Source organism: Lepidochelys kempii, chromosome 3, assembly GCF_965140265.1.
Source record: "Lepidochelys kempii isolate rLepKem1 chromosome 3, rLepKem1.hap2, whole genome shotgun sequence".
In the NCBI taxonomy this organism is placed as follows: Eukaryota; Metazoa; Chordata; order Testudines; family Cheloniidae; genus Lepidochelys; species Lepidochelys kempii.
In genome coordinates this window covers 102,146,119-102,160,430 of record NC_133258.1, presented here as the reverse complement: position 1 = coordinate 102,160,430, position 14,312 = coordinate 102,146,119, and the positions used below count along the sequence as shown (strand labels likewise).

The following is a 14,312-nucleotide window of genomic DNA, read 5'->3' as shown; positions in this document are numbered from 1 at the left end:
GCACTCCCAGTCTTTATTCAAGCCTAAGTTAATTGTATCCAGTTCCCAAATTAATTCCAATTCAGCAGTCTCTTGTTGGAGTCTGTTTCTGAAGTTTTTTTGTTGAAGAATTGCCACTTTTAGGTCTGTAATCAAGTGACCAAAGAGATTGAAGTGTTCTCCAACTGGTTTTTGAATGTTATAATTCTTGATGTCTGATTTGTGTCCATTTATTCTTTTACGTAGAGACTGCCCAGTTTGGCCAATGTACATGGCAGAGGGGCATTGCTTGCACATGATGGCATATATCACACTGGTAGATGTGCAGGTGTACAAGCCTCTGATAGCGTGGCTGATGTGATTAGGCCCTCTGATGGTGTCCCCTGAATAGATATGTGGATACAGTTGGCAACGGGCTTTGTTGCAAGGATAGGTTCCTGGGTTAGTGGTTTTGTTGTGTGGTGTGTGGTTGCTGGTGAGTATTTGCTTCAGGTTGGGGGGCTGTTTGTAAGCAAGGACTGGCCTGTCTCCCAAGATCTGTGAGAGTGATGGGTCCTCCTTCAGGATAGGTTGTAGATCCTTGATGATGCGTTGGAGAGGTTTTAGATGGGGGCTGAAGGTGATGGCTAGTGGCATTCTCTTATTTTCTTTGTTGAGCCTGTCCTGTAGTAGGTGACTTCTGGGTACTCTTCTGGCTCTGTCAATCTGGTTCTTCACTTCAGCAGGTGGGTATTGTAGTTGTAAGAACACTTGATAGAGATCCTGTAGGTGTTTGTCTCTATCTGAGGGGTTGGAGCAAATGCGGTTGTATTGTAGAGCTTGGCTGTAGACAATGGATCGTATGGTGTGGTCTGGATGAAAGCTGGAGGCATGTAGGTAGGCATAGTGGTCAGTAGGTTTCCGGTACAGGGTGGTGGTTATGTGACCATCACTTATTAGCACCATAGTGTCCAGGAAGTGGATCTCTTGTGTGGACTGGTCCAGGCTGAGGTTGATGGTGGGATGGAAATTATTGAAATCATGGTGGAATTCCTCAAGGGCCTCCTTCCCATGGGTCCAGATGATGAAGATGTCATCAATGTAGCTCAAGTAGAGTAGGGGTGTTAGGGGACGAGAGCTGAGGAAGCGCTGTTCTAAATCAGCCATAAAGATGTTGGCATACTGTGGGGCCATGCAACTACCTAAAGTGGTGCCCCTAATTTGAAGGTATACATTGTGAAATAGTAATGGGTGAGGACAAAGTCACAAAGTTCAGCCACCAGGTTTGCCGGGACATTATTGGGGGTACTGTTCCTGATGGCTTGTAGTCCATCTTCATGTGGAATGTTGGTGTAGAGGGCTTCTTCATCCATAGAGGCTAAGATGGTGTTTTCAGGAAGATCACCGATGGATTGTAGTTTCCTCAGGAAGTCAGTGGAGTCTCGAAGATAGTGGGAGTGCTGGTAGTGTAGGGCCTAAGGAGGGAGGTGAGGTGATATCTGTTACTGGACAAATTGCCTTTGATGAAAGACAGAGTACCTTTCCCATTACTGAAGAAGAGCTCGGTATAGCTCAAAAGCATGTCTCTCTCACCAACAGAAGTTGGTTCAGTAAAAAGAAAAGGAGTACTTGTGGCACCTTAGAGACTAACCAATTTATTTGAGCATGAGCTTTCGTGAGCTACAGCTCACTTCATCGGATGCATACCGTGGAAACTGCAGCAGACTTTATATACAGACAGAGAATGTATATAAAGTCTGCTGCAGTTTCCACGGTATGCATCCGATGAAGTGAGCTGTAGCTCACGAAAGCTCATGCTCAAATAAATTGGTTAGTCTCTAAGGTGCCACAAGTACTCCTTTTCTTTTTGCGAATACAGACTAACACGGCTGTTACTCTGAAATCAGTAAAAATAGTACCTCACCAGCCTTGTCTCTTTAATATCCTGGAACCAACATGGCTACAATCACACTGCAAGAAACATACATGGAAGAAACACAGTAAATTGAAGAAACTCTTTGAAAGGAGGGATTCTTATAAGTTTAGAGCAGCCGCTCATATCCTGTAATTGAGTGACACCCCAGGGAATGTCTAGCAGTTTTCTGGGGTGTGTCATGTTACTTTTAATTCCTTGTCTGTGGTCTGCTAAGTCACCTCAGATGTTACAAAAGATCTCTTAGCCATTAAACAGATTCCTATGGTGCCTCCTGTGGAACTTGGCAGTTCCTCTGGGGTGCTATATATACCATCCCAAAGGATGCTGAGGTTCTTCTCTGGAGATCTGTGGTCCATTTGTGAGTAACCAGGCAGCCATGTTATGAAAAAAAGATAAAGTGCACTTTAGCTAAACTTTTGGCTTTAATGCCCTGCTTTTTAGCATGTTATTAAATGCCTGGTGTTACAAACAGTGTCTCTCTAAATGTATTTATTTTCCACAAACCTACTGTTACTTTTTCAGGTCCTCACTTCTTCTAGTGTTACTTCCATACAGATGCTTAGTCATGACCCTGATGTTATAAACATATTTTTGTATTATAAAGAAATTAATCCCATATTATTTTGAACTTACAACTATCTGTTTACCACTTGTTCCTCATTCATACTGGGCTATATTTTCAAGACACGGCCTCTACTTGTCCACATAAGTATGCCCAGGCAGGTGCATATACAACTATTGTATTTGCATGTGCAAACAGACAATTATGCATACAAATTCTGTGATTGATAAGTTTGCATGCAAATTTGGCAGTTGTGTAAGCAAATGCTTGCACACTATTAGAAACTAGGTAAAAAGTTTAGATGTTTAATCAGATACCTTGAAACTCTTCCCTATGCTCTCCCACAGCCATCTTTCCCTGTTTCTTCTCTACAAGTCCTTGGATCACTTGCGCTCCCCTACAGCATTCTAAATTGGACTGTGGCTGCTTCTTCCTCCAACACACAACTAATTCTTTCCTGCCTCCCTGTAATTCTCTATAGGTTGTATGCTCCCTCTCACGTTCCTTTGAAGATCTAGTGCATGGGCTAGCTATTGCTATCTTTTTGATCCAGTGGATAGTGCCCTGAATTGCGACTTGAGAGACCTGGTTTCTAGTCCTGCCTCTGTCATTGATCAGCTGTGTGATTTTGAGCAAGTCACTTCACTCTCTCTGCCTCTGTTTCCTCTTCCAACATTTGCGTTGTCTATTAGATTGTAAGCTTTTGGGGGGTGGGGCAGTCTCTTATTATGTTTGTACAGTGCCTAGCACAATAGGGCCCTGTTCTCAAATTTGGCCCCTAGGGGCTATGATAATGAAAATAATTACAATTGAGCCTTAAGCACCTCCAGTAATTGTTTGTTTTGTAATGGACTTGCTAATTAATGAAGTATCCCAGGCTATACTGAAAGAGCTAGTGTGCACTCTGTTTTAATAATAGTTATCTAGAGACAATCAGATCCTGCACCAAATCTTAAAGTGGAGGCAACAACGTCTTACTGGGGAGACCATCATCAAGGGAGAGCTTATACTGAGTGTCTCAGGGATCGTTGAAGAGCTCTCAGAAGGCAGCAGTCACTAGGGAGAAAGATACACATGGGAAGAGGCTTGTAAGGGAAGGCACCCACTGGTTGTTGAGTATAGCTATAGAAAATAGTATAAGCACTCTGGCTTATCTGCTGCCCTTGTCTTCAGTATACTCATATGCTTCTGAGATAGATATGCCTTTATGTGCCGTATGATAACTCGCATTCGGTATATTCAATCATATGATTATATATCTGGTGTAAATAGTAAAAACAGCTCAACAGTGCCATTTATACTCAAGCAAACAAAAGGTTATTTTACAACCTTATGCATGAAAAAAAATGTAGAGAAGTGCTATACCAAAAAGGAAAAGATACAGAGCAACCGACAAGATTGTCCTTTAGTAACTTTACAGCAGGCAGAATGGTACCATCTTTCCTGCTTAACTATATCTAATTTCAGCAGCTGGGATTGAATCAAACATTCAGATCATATCCTTAGCACAAAAAGACTCTGTTGGCAATACCAAGGAAATATAGAGAGGAATAATAAAATTAAAAGAGCAACAGAGTATTAACCAGGGCCTAGAACATAAGAGGTGTTGAATAACTCTTGTGAGATGCTGAGCACATTAAATTGTCACAGATTTGGCTTCTGCTTTCCACTGATAAAGTGGCTGGATTGTGGTGTGGGATAAAATGGAGAAAAGGGGAAATGATTATGTTTCTGTTTGTTTCTAGTTTCTTCCTATATTCTTCAGAATCACTCAGTTTCAGATTCTGTATTTCTATCATCAGTTTCTCCAGGGCCTGATCCTGCAAAGTGCTGAATTCTCTTTGCACAGAGGTGCTGAATACTCTCAACTCCCAATGGCTGTGCTCCTCTGAAAATACAAAAGCCTTGTCCTCACTAAGGAAATTGTACAAATGTTTTAGTTGCTATTACCGGTTCCTTTCCACCAGTGTTAGCAATGTTGGGAGCCCTAGTGTAGATGGGTTGCTGACTATGTTTTTCTATTTCTACATTAATTTTCACCCAAGAAGCATTATTAACTAATCTTTTCTCTTGCCTCTGGGAGAACATTAAGTATAAAAGAAACGTGAAAAGCTCTATATGTAAGTGGTGGTGGTGTTATTCTGCAGTCTCTTGTTTTGTTTGTATAAAAGACACTGCATATTATTGTTATTGTTTCAAAGAAGAAAAATATTGCCTTGATGATTAAATATGTCACAATAGGCACAAACCCAAAAGCCAGGGGTAACACAGTCATTCTGGTCATTTGTCATACACTGGCTTTTGTCTCATATATGTTTGAAGGGTGAGAGGTATATAGCTGTAGCGATTTGGGCTGCCGTCCAGTTGAACAGTTATCTCTGTGTGTGTGCTCCATCCCTGGGAACGTGCATTGTCTCTGCCTCCTCCTCCTCCTTGCTGCTGTAGTCCAGAATTTCACAGATGTTCTTCCCGGGGTAGACAAAGGCAGCTGCAGCTCTCAGGCTCACTCAGCTATGTTTCCTTTCTCTTTGGTGGTCTGACTCCGCCCTTTTGTGATCTAGATGCTGATGGTTCCTCCCCCTGCCTTTTGAAGGACTGAGCAGTAGCCGGAGGAAGAGAGATCATTCTGTGGCTGTTCATTCACCTTTACTCTTGACTCCTCTTTGGGTAGCTACACAATCAGAGGCTCCTTCTGGGAGCTAACTTACTACCTCTCCTGGCCTCTCTGATCTGGAATGACGTTGTTTGCAGTGTTGTTGTAACCATGTTGGTCCCAGGATTCTAGAGAGACAAGGTGAATGGGGTAATATTTTTTTTATTGGAACAATGTCTGTTAGTCCAATAAAAGATATTACCTCACCCACATTGTTCTGAACAACAGCTAAATAACCCAAAAAGGACTTTTCTAAAACTTTGCCTTAGGAATTATTTTGGGGGACTTCTATAGCGTGTGTTATCCAGAAAGTCAGTTTAGATGATCAGAGTGGTCCATTCTGGCCTAGGAACCGATGAATCTAGTAAACAGTTAATCCATATTTATAGCTGGGAAATGGACTTGGTTACGGTTTATGCAAAGAGTGCAGTGTCCTATAGATCTGCTTGTCTTTGTCACTCTTTCTGTGAAAATTACCTCACGTATTTTAAGGAATCAGGAGGGATATTTTTCAGATGTCTTTCTCACCAGGGATACTTCAAATTCTTCAGTTGATGCCTGTGCCTATTTGTACACACATCACACACATATTAATGTTTCTTTAGTAAGTTTAGAAGTTCAAATTTCAGGACAAAACTATAAGTCACAAGAACGCCTAATTTCAAGACTGTTCTGACAGTAAGGGCTTGGACGCAAGGAGTTTTTGGATTGCTTTAGCTATATCCATTTGAAACCTGTATAGTTAAAGTGGTACACCCCTTGTGTGGTCATAGTTATGCAGATATAGCTTGCTCTTGTAAATGTATGGGCACCTTCATTTGGGTATAACTGCATCCACAGAGGGGTTGCATTGATTGAGCTATTTCACTGAAAAATCACACCTCTGAATGCCATAACTAAATCAGTAAAAAAATCTGTGCAGACCAGACCTAAGGTTTTTCATCTGTGGGAAAGAACCATGTGAAACCAATATACTATGATCAGACACTGCAAAATATTTTATTTGGTTGAAGCATGAACATTTTTGACCCCACACTTGTGACTGACTGCCTAGGAAAACGTGCTTGCATGTGACTTCACCAATGCCATTGCTGTCATATTCTTCATAATACCTATATTCCAAAAAGAAAAAAACCTGGTCCTTAGATCTCATTGGTGTTATTGATTATCAGTGCTGTAAAAACACAGTCCCTATCCTCAATTCTCGGTCTAATTCAGATACAGATAGCAAAGTTCACACACGTGATGCACAGGTTGAGGGTACAGTCTTAAAAGACTGCTGCGTATGTTTTAATAAACATCTGGATTATTGAGTCTAGACTACTGTACAAAGGCTCCACAGAAGAAGTATGTTTTCATGAGGGATCTGAATGATGAAAGGGAAATCAGGTAGGGCAGGAGGGTGAGGGGAAATATTTTTATAGCAGAAAAATACAATACTTTAATAGTATTAGGGGTTTGGAGGATTGAGATACATAATTTCTGTGATGTTTAATGGTTCAAATTATCCCACTTTGTTCCTGAGATGTACGGCAATGGCTGCTGTGCAATTCCCAAAAGAAGGCAGTGCTTCCAAGTCAATGGGTTTACACTGAATAAACACAACTCCATGTTCATTACACATCTGTGGATTGCACTATACAGCAACCAAGTGCACCTGACTGCAGAAGGAAAAATGGACTGACCTTGGGTGGAGAGATGTTTTCCATCTCAAACCCCACACCTTTCTACCTCCTTGCTCTGCAGCTGTGAACCGCAGGTGTCCCACTGAAGAAAACTTAGTTCAGGCTCTAACCTGGAATAACCGACTGTGCTGCAATAGGCCATCTGTCTTTCTTTCCATAGGAGAAGTAAGGCAGCCACCCTTTGTGGCTTCCCTGCCCCTGATATGCTAGCAACAATACCACTGGTGTTTTATGGGCTGGTGGTTCCATCATACAGAGTAACAGAGATGATAGCATAGGCTTAAATGAAGACAAGCATTTGCTGTCCAGTCCTCCTTGCTTCATGAGGATTGCTGCTGGCAAATACACTCTGAACACGAAGCCCTGCAGCCTGTGTGAGGACTGGTTGAATAGTTTAAGACTAGATTTAGGATCCTAAATCCCATTTTCAGAAGAGACTTTGGCACTCAGGACTCCACAATTCAGTGAGAGTTAATGGGAATTAGACTCCTAAGTGCCTGAGTCACTTTTGAAAATGGGACTCAGACTTGCAAGTCACTTAGAAGTTTTTGAAAATGTCACCCATTCTCTCTTAAATACATGTAAAGAAAAACATTTGGTTCATTTTTTTCAATCTAAGTAAAACCATTTGCTTTTTTGTTTGCTGCACAATTGGTCTCACTGGGCCACATTCCAGTGCCTTTACTCATTTTGAGAAGTACCTTACTTCACAAGTAGTCTTGAATGGGATTACTTGCAGATAAGGTGTTACCCAAAGCAAGTAAAGGTGGCAGAATCTGTCTCCTTGTATCTACTATGTGTCTATGAACCTGTTGTCTCTACATTGTTTTCAGTGCAGGCTTTTATCCATGATTGCAATTACATTTCTCATATTTCCATTTTAGATGATTTCCTTTTTCACCACCCTATTCTTGTACATTTAAAGTGGCAAATATCCCATGAAATCCTAGCCTCTAATGAACTATTAATATCACCAGATTAAAAAAGGAGCAGGAAAGTGTTGACTGAATTTAGTCATTGTTGAGAACTGGAGTGGTGAAAAGATGGAACCTGTTTATGTAGGAAATATGGGGTCCAATCCTGCATTTTTTGTACCCCCAAAACTCCCATTGACTTCAAGGTGTGAAAAGAGAACAGCATTTGGTTTCAGTTCTTTAGTAAGCAGTAGTTAATATTGACCCAATTAATGATTTTAAGTATCAATACAATTATTTTTTCTGTTTCATTAGGTAACATAAAAATGTGACTCTCAAGGGATCCTTTATTATAATGTACACCTAGTTTAAGGTCATGGGACCTGATTCTGTTCCTCTTGAAGGGAATGGTAAAACTCCAGTTGATTCTGTGGAAGTAAGAGCATGCCTCTGGTCCTGCAATTTTTATTCAGGCAACGTTCCCATCATCTTTAGGTGTGCAAAAAATTCAGGATTGATCCATTTATATTTACCCTATAATAAGTAAAATATTCAGAACCAGATCTTCAGGTGTTTTAAAGTGGCATAGCTCCACTAAAGACAAGGAGATTATGTTAATTTGCCCCAGATAGGGATGTGTCTCTGGGTTTTTAATTTCACCAAGTGTTAAGTTAAAGATGTGAAGAAAGTTAAATGACATAGCACTATTATTAAAAAGTATTAGAACAATTACTTCAAATTCACACACACACACACGGATTATATATATATATATATATATATATCTCCTACACAAACATGTTTATATATATTATACACACACACACACATGTGTTATAGGTAGTTATTTTCTTTAGCTGTATTTATGGGACCATAATGTGTTTATCAGTTTAGTGTTAGTTACATGAATTTACTAGATCATAGTTCTCTTGTAATCTGGATTTGTGGATTTGGGTCACTTGAGGGACTAAATAATTTGTGAATCTAAATGTAAAATTAAATTAGAGGTTAGTAAAATAAAAATATAATCAGTAACTCACTACACTGATATACTGGACAAATCAGGAAACCGATCTGCAAAAAGCTATTATCCTAAGCTATTATTAGCATTAATCTAATAATACAGAGTCTGTGACCTCACCACTCCTTCCTATTTGAGTCCGGACTCTGTTTATGTAAAACAGGGCAGGATCCTTCAAGAGGGATTTTGCCTGAATAAAGGACCGTAGATCAGACTTACACGGAGACGTCAGAAATGAAATGGAGGAAATGACAGTGTGATGGAGCCTAGAGCAAAGAGAAGAAACGTTAACAAAACATCACTGGAAAAAGAAGAAAGTGCGCAGGCTTTGGAGATACAAAATCAGAAATATATACCTGGGCCCCAATCTCGCAGTCCTCACTGGAGCAAAACTTCTATTGGCTACTATCTGATTTATTTATCTTGACCAAAATGATCAGCTGTAGATGTCTGATGTCAAGGGGAGTTTTGCCGTTGACTTAAAGGGTTCAGGATTGAACCTTAGGTAACTAATGTTTGGCACTGAAAGAAGTAGTCTGTTTCCCTCAGGTTCGGAGCATCCGCAGCGCCCATTGACTTCAGTGGGCTTGGAGATGAAAATCAGGTCATTAGATAGCTGAGAACCCGGCCCCACAAAAACTTTTGCACCTACCTTGACTCAGCCCAGGGATCTCACTGGCTTTGGAATGCACAAAGTTACTCAGGTGCAAACGTGCTTGCAAGATCAGGCCAGAAATATGAATGTAGGTGCCTAATTTTAAACCACTAACTTTGAGAGTTCTGGCCCTGGATTTTTCTCGCCGTCTTCCCAGTGATATCGAATCGGATCACCACCTAGCCCCTAGTGTAAATCAGCTATATTGTCTGCGCGGTCTTGTCTTCCCCTGACTCCCCCAAAGCAAACCCTTAAGGTTCCCATGAGACCGTTAACTTGCATTACAACGGTTGTTGTTTTGTTTTGATTTGATTTTTGTTCTTGTGCATTTCCCGTTTCCTGGTAAACTCTTCCAGGCGGAGACAGAGACAGTGTAAGGCAGCGACCAGAAAGCCAATGTTGTCTGTTTTCGTAAAGAAAAAGAAAATACCCAGGTATCAAATTGAACTGAAAAAAATATTGAAATAGCAAGTGAAGCGGAAATTTAAAGCCCCTCTGCTAATAATAACAGTATAAATAACCGAAGACATCTTGTAAACAGTGCGGTCATAACCCTGAAACATTAAACAGCTCGGTGGGATCTGGCGCATCAGCTGCCTGTGCACTCCGCTGGCGCAGGGAAAGAGCCCGGCGCGCTCTGTTTATCTCAACTTTAATCTCCCACAGACTATCTGATCAATAGAGAGGAAGATGTTTAAATTAAAAATTCTAGGCACCACGAACCTGGGCCCAGGGGGAATCCTTTCTCTAGCTTCACTTCATCAATAAGTAACTCATTAAGTAACACCCCTTCCCCCCGAAATTAAATTGTAGGGGAGGAAAACCGCTTCCAGCATTGATCAGGCCTTGGATTCGCCTCCCCCGCAGTTACTAAAAGTCAGTCTTTTTAAAATTAGAGTAAGGAGTTAGCCTTGACAATCGATATTAATGTGTACTTCGCAACACGGCTGTGCTATGAAAACTCTAGCACTACCCGTGGATCAGCAGGCTACGAACTTTGTTGCTGGTCAGTTTCAAATGGCAGGAGGCTGCTTTAGAAATGCTGGAATCCCCAATCTGCCAGGGGTTATTATCACACTTCAGAAGTAATTCTCTTTCTCCACAAAATATTAAAAAAGAAGCGCGAACTGGCAATCAGGCTCCAAACACCATCATCCCCCGACCCCCAAAGGATAGGGTCTAAATCTTCTTAATTAGGAAAATAAACACCTTATAATCTGGCGTCAAAGAGTTTTGTTCCCGGATCTATCATCCCACATAAATGTGATTGCTTTCAGGAGAACCGAGAACGCGGTGTCATTCCGCAAAACGCTCCAGCGCTGAAATGAAAATTAGACCGCTCTGTATTTATTTTCTATAGAAAGCAAGATTTATTCACAGAAATATAGCAAAACCTGTTTGAAGAAAATATATCTATATATCTTTAACGTGAATTACTTTATAGATGTGACTATCAAAGTCAATTATTCTATGAATCTACATATGTCACATTGTATCATACAAAAGATACACATTTTGGTACGTTGTGTTTGATCTTCCTCGCTATTAGCGCTTGAACCAGCAAGGCTGCTTTGCAGGACAACCAACTGTACACGCGTTAATAAAGTTAAATATATGGGATCTTTGGGATGGAGTCTTTGCTAATGTACATTTGGTCTCCTCTTTAGTGAGGCTGAATCTCCTCGTCTCTATAAAGTGTTCCTTAGCGGGGTGTCTCCAGCTTCCCTCTCCATCTCCCCCGCCTTACACACAGACTGAAGATGGTCTCCTAGGCTTGAGGTTGGTCAGGATGCTGTAGGTCCACACAGGCGATTTGTGTTCACCACTTCTTTCAGGTCACTCTCTGGTTTGCCAGCCACCATAAAAGGCCAAGTCTGTAGCAGGAAATGACATGGGATGGGCAAGGGGATAAAAAAAAATGGGGTTATCACTGTGATATTACAAGTGTCTAGTGCGACTGTGATACACCAGAACACACGAGCAGAATAGCCTCTCCACATTTTTACCAGCAATAAAAAGCTGTTGAGCTAGGCAACCAGGTGCTGGGTTAGTCATTTCTAGCGATGACTCCGCTGGATTGTACTCAGGGGCAACGCACATAAAAACGCTTAGCCTCCCAAAGCCATTCGTCTCTCTCCCTTGTGATTATATATAGTCCTCCGAGTGATGAATCGTGGTCTAGCCATCCCAGAAATCGCTCTCTGTTGCTTTTTAGATAACTGATAGCGTTTTCATGAGCACATAATTAGTACGAGTAAAGACAGATCAACACCGTTCTTCCTAAACTGGGTAATGTCAAGGCACCGCTCTCGTATGTTGCTCCTTTGTTTTTAAAATGAAATCCATTTGCTGTCTTACCAAAAGTCTCAGCATTCTACACTGTACCGATTACTGTAATTCTACTATTAGAAGGCCAACTCCTGCTGTTCTTACTCAGGTAAAAGTCTCACTGAGGTTAAGGGGAGGTTTAGCTAAGTAAAGAGTGCCGGGTTAGACCCATAATTTAAATTATATTATTATTTTCCCCTCGCTTTACCGCTGCAGGAAGAGCAGCCTCCTTTAATAGCCTTAGCACTAACAGCTGCACCCCCGAAAACATTTTGCAAGGAGTACAAAAGGGTTGCCCTCAGACTGCAGTCTGCCCGCTTGTTAGATTGCTGTGTCTACCCACGAGTTAAGATGCAATTATTTTAAAAATAAATAGCTCAAGTCCTTATCAAATCACCTCCTGGATAGCAAACTGCCGGCTATTTTCCCGCGGAGTCCCAAACGTTTGAAAAGCAGCTCAAAAGAAGATCACCCCACTGAACGGCCCCAGTGTTTTATGAAATTCATTTATCATGCAATGTCCAAACATGTATCAAAATTTAAACGCTAAATGAAGAGTAAGAATGATCTGTTTTAACCACCGATTTTAGAAAATGTATTCAGTTCTTGCAGTGGTTTGAATTATTACTATTATGCATACGGTTGGCAGTACAGCAAGAATGAATTACATCAACATATATATGAGGGAGAACTTGTGTTTCATTTATCTTTACTGTACTTCCAACTCTACAGTAATAGCTACAATTACCTAATACATCTTTTAAATCCTTGGTGAAATTAGAAGACTCTCGCCTAGGATTTAGAGGGTTTTTTTTTTCCTACTCTAAAGTTCTCATTTATAAAAGAAACATCCCGAGACCAGTAAATCTGAGGTATTGAAAGAATAGATCTATGGTGATGTTTTTAAAAAGCAAGGGGGTTTGTGTGTGTGTGTGTGTGTGCTATTTTACATCAATAAACACCAGAAAATAAAGAAGACATGAAGACTGACTCCTGCGTTAAGAAATCGGACCTGTTCCTATATACTGAACAATGTTAAAGTACTTAATTGAACAAGAAACCCTGTGTGTATAAATACTGCGTGTATAATGAACTTGTTACATAGGTTTTTTAGGGATGTCGTCTCTCTCCCAACAGTGTGTGTGTAAAAGACGTTACTGAATCGATCTGCACAGTTGCAGCGCTTCTGATCTGTCACCCCCTTTTGAGCAGATGAACACAGAAAAAGGAGTGCCATTATAACGTTAAGATCTTTTAAGGTTTCAGCAAACAGCGTTTGGGGAGGGAGGTGACTTGGAAGGCGTCTGTTTTATTCTAATAAAACGCAACATCTCAACGCCCCAAATCTGCCAGCAGTCCTATCTGAAGGGTACAACACATGTTGATTTCCCCCGCCCTTCACCTCAGCCATCAAGTGTATTGATGAACTATTAAACGCGCCCAGGCTGGAACTTACCAGATTGACTGGGTGAATGTAACCATTTTCGTACTTGTCATTGGCCAGGATCTGTCTCAGGTGAGCAATGTAGCTGGATGCCAGCCTCAAGGTGTCCAGTTTGGAAAGCTTGGTGTCTGGAGGTACCCAGGGCAAAGTGGTCTTAAGCCTCGAGAAAGCTTTGCTGAGTACCCTCATCCTAGCTCTCTCCCGGGCATTGGCAGCGTTTCTCTGGACTTGCTTCCCCTCCTGGCTCACTCCATTTAAAGGGTTCTTTTTGGTGGGAGCCTTTTTCCTCTTGCCTGAGGCGCCTCTCCCCTTTTGGGGGGACGCGTTCTCGCAATTGGAGCCCTCTTCGTTGCTCTCGTTCGACGTCCCAAACTCTTTGTTAGAATCCATTTTCAGGCCATCGCATTCCAGCATTTCCACCTCCTGAAGGTCTTCCACATCGCTGAGCGAGCCAGTGGACATGGTCTGAGAGATGCACAGGGATCAAAACTCCCACAGGGGCAGGCGTTGGGGGAATAGCTCAGCTTGAGAAGACGCTTCCCCTCGCCCTGGGGTGTGATAGGTTTGCAGTCAAGAGAGGATCCCCGCCCCACCCCCGCTTGTTGCCCGTGTTTGAGTGAGAGAAAAAGCTGAGGAATTTGTTGAGGACACTAGTAATTTATCTGGGGAATAGAGAGGCGGATCCGGCTGCAGCCCAGGGGAGGGGCCCTGTCCGGCCACTGCCTGTTGCTGCTCACCACATTCACAAACCTCTGCTCAAGAGCAGGAGGGGAAAACAGGCACCAAAGAAGAGTTCCAGTGAACTCAACGTTGTAATTCAAATCTTCCCAACTGGAGCAAGGCAACTCCCCCCTCCTCTGCCCCTTGGAACTCTGCATGGCCCTCCCTCCTGCCTGCTAGATGACCCAGGCGTCTGGTGTCATCCTTGTCCATGACTCCTGATGAAAGCTAAAATGCCTCCTGATCAGGGTGCCCAGCCGGTCTACCAGGCAGCTGACTTGGCCATGGATTGTTAACACATAGCTTCCAAACTGTGTTCTGTAAACTCATCTGAAAGAAATTTGTGGATGATTGTTTGAGAATGCATCCTATTAGGATATACTCTGAAACACAGAAGCTGGGTCCCCTAGTGAAAGCACAGAGATTGAACCCAGGA

The 14,312-nt window shown here is 41.8% G+C and overlaps 1 protein-coding gene across 1 annotated transcript; it reads right to left on the bottom strand.

The window, feature by feature from the left end:
• Positions 1–10,792: 10,792 nt before the first annotated feature.
• TCF21 (transcription factor 21) lies at positions 10,793–13,765 on the bottom strand. The gene is made up of 2 exons (XM_073335211.1): positions 13,169–13,765; positions 10,793–11,258 (listed from the first exon to the last, which is right to left on the bottom strand). The coding sequence occupies exons 1-2, from the start codon at positions 13,616–13,618 to the stop codon at positions 11,169–11,171; spliced, it is 540 nt and encodes a 179-aa protein (XP_073191312.1). The 5' UTR covers positions 13,619–13,765; the 3' UTR covers positions 10,793–11,168.
• Between the last annotated feature and the right edge of the window lie 547 nt (positions 13,766–14,312).

Coding starts and splice junctions, on each gene's coding strand:
- TCF21 (XM_073335211.1), bottom strand. CDS start 13,618: ATGTCCACTGGCTCGCTCAGCGATGTGGAAGACCTTCAGGAGGTGGAA. Junction 11,259..13,168: donor ACATTCACCCAGTCAATCTG/GTAAGTTCCAGC, acceptor TTCCTGCTACAG/ACTTGGCCTTTTATGGTGGC.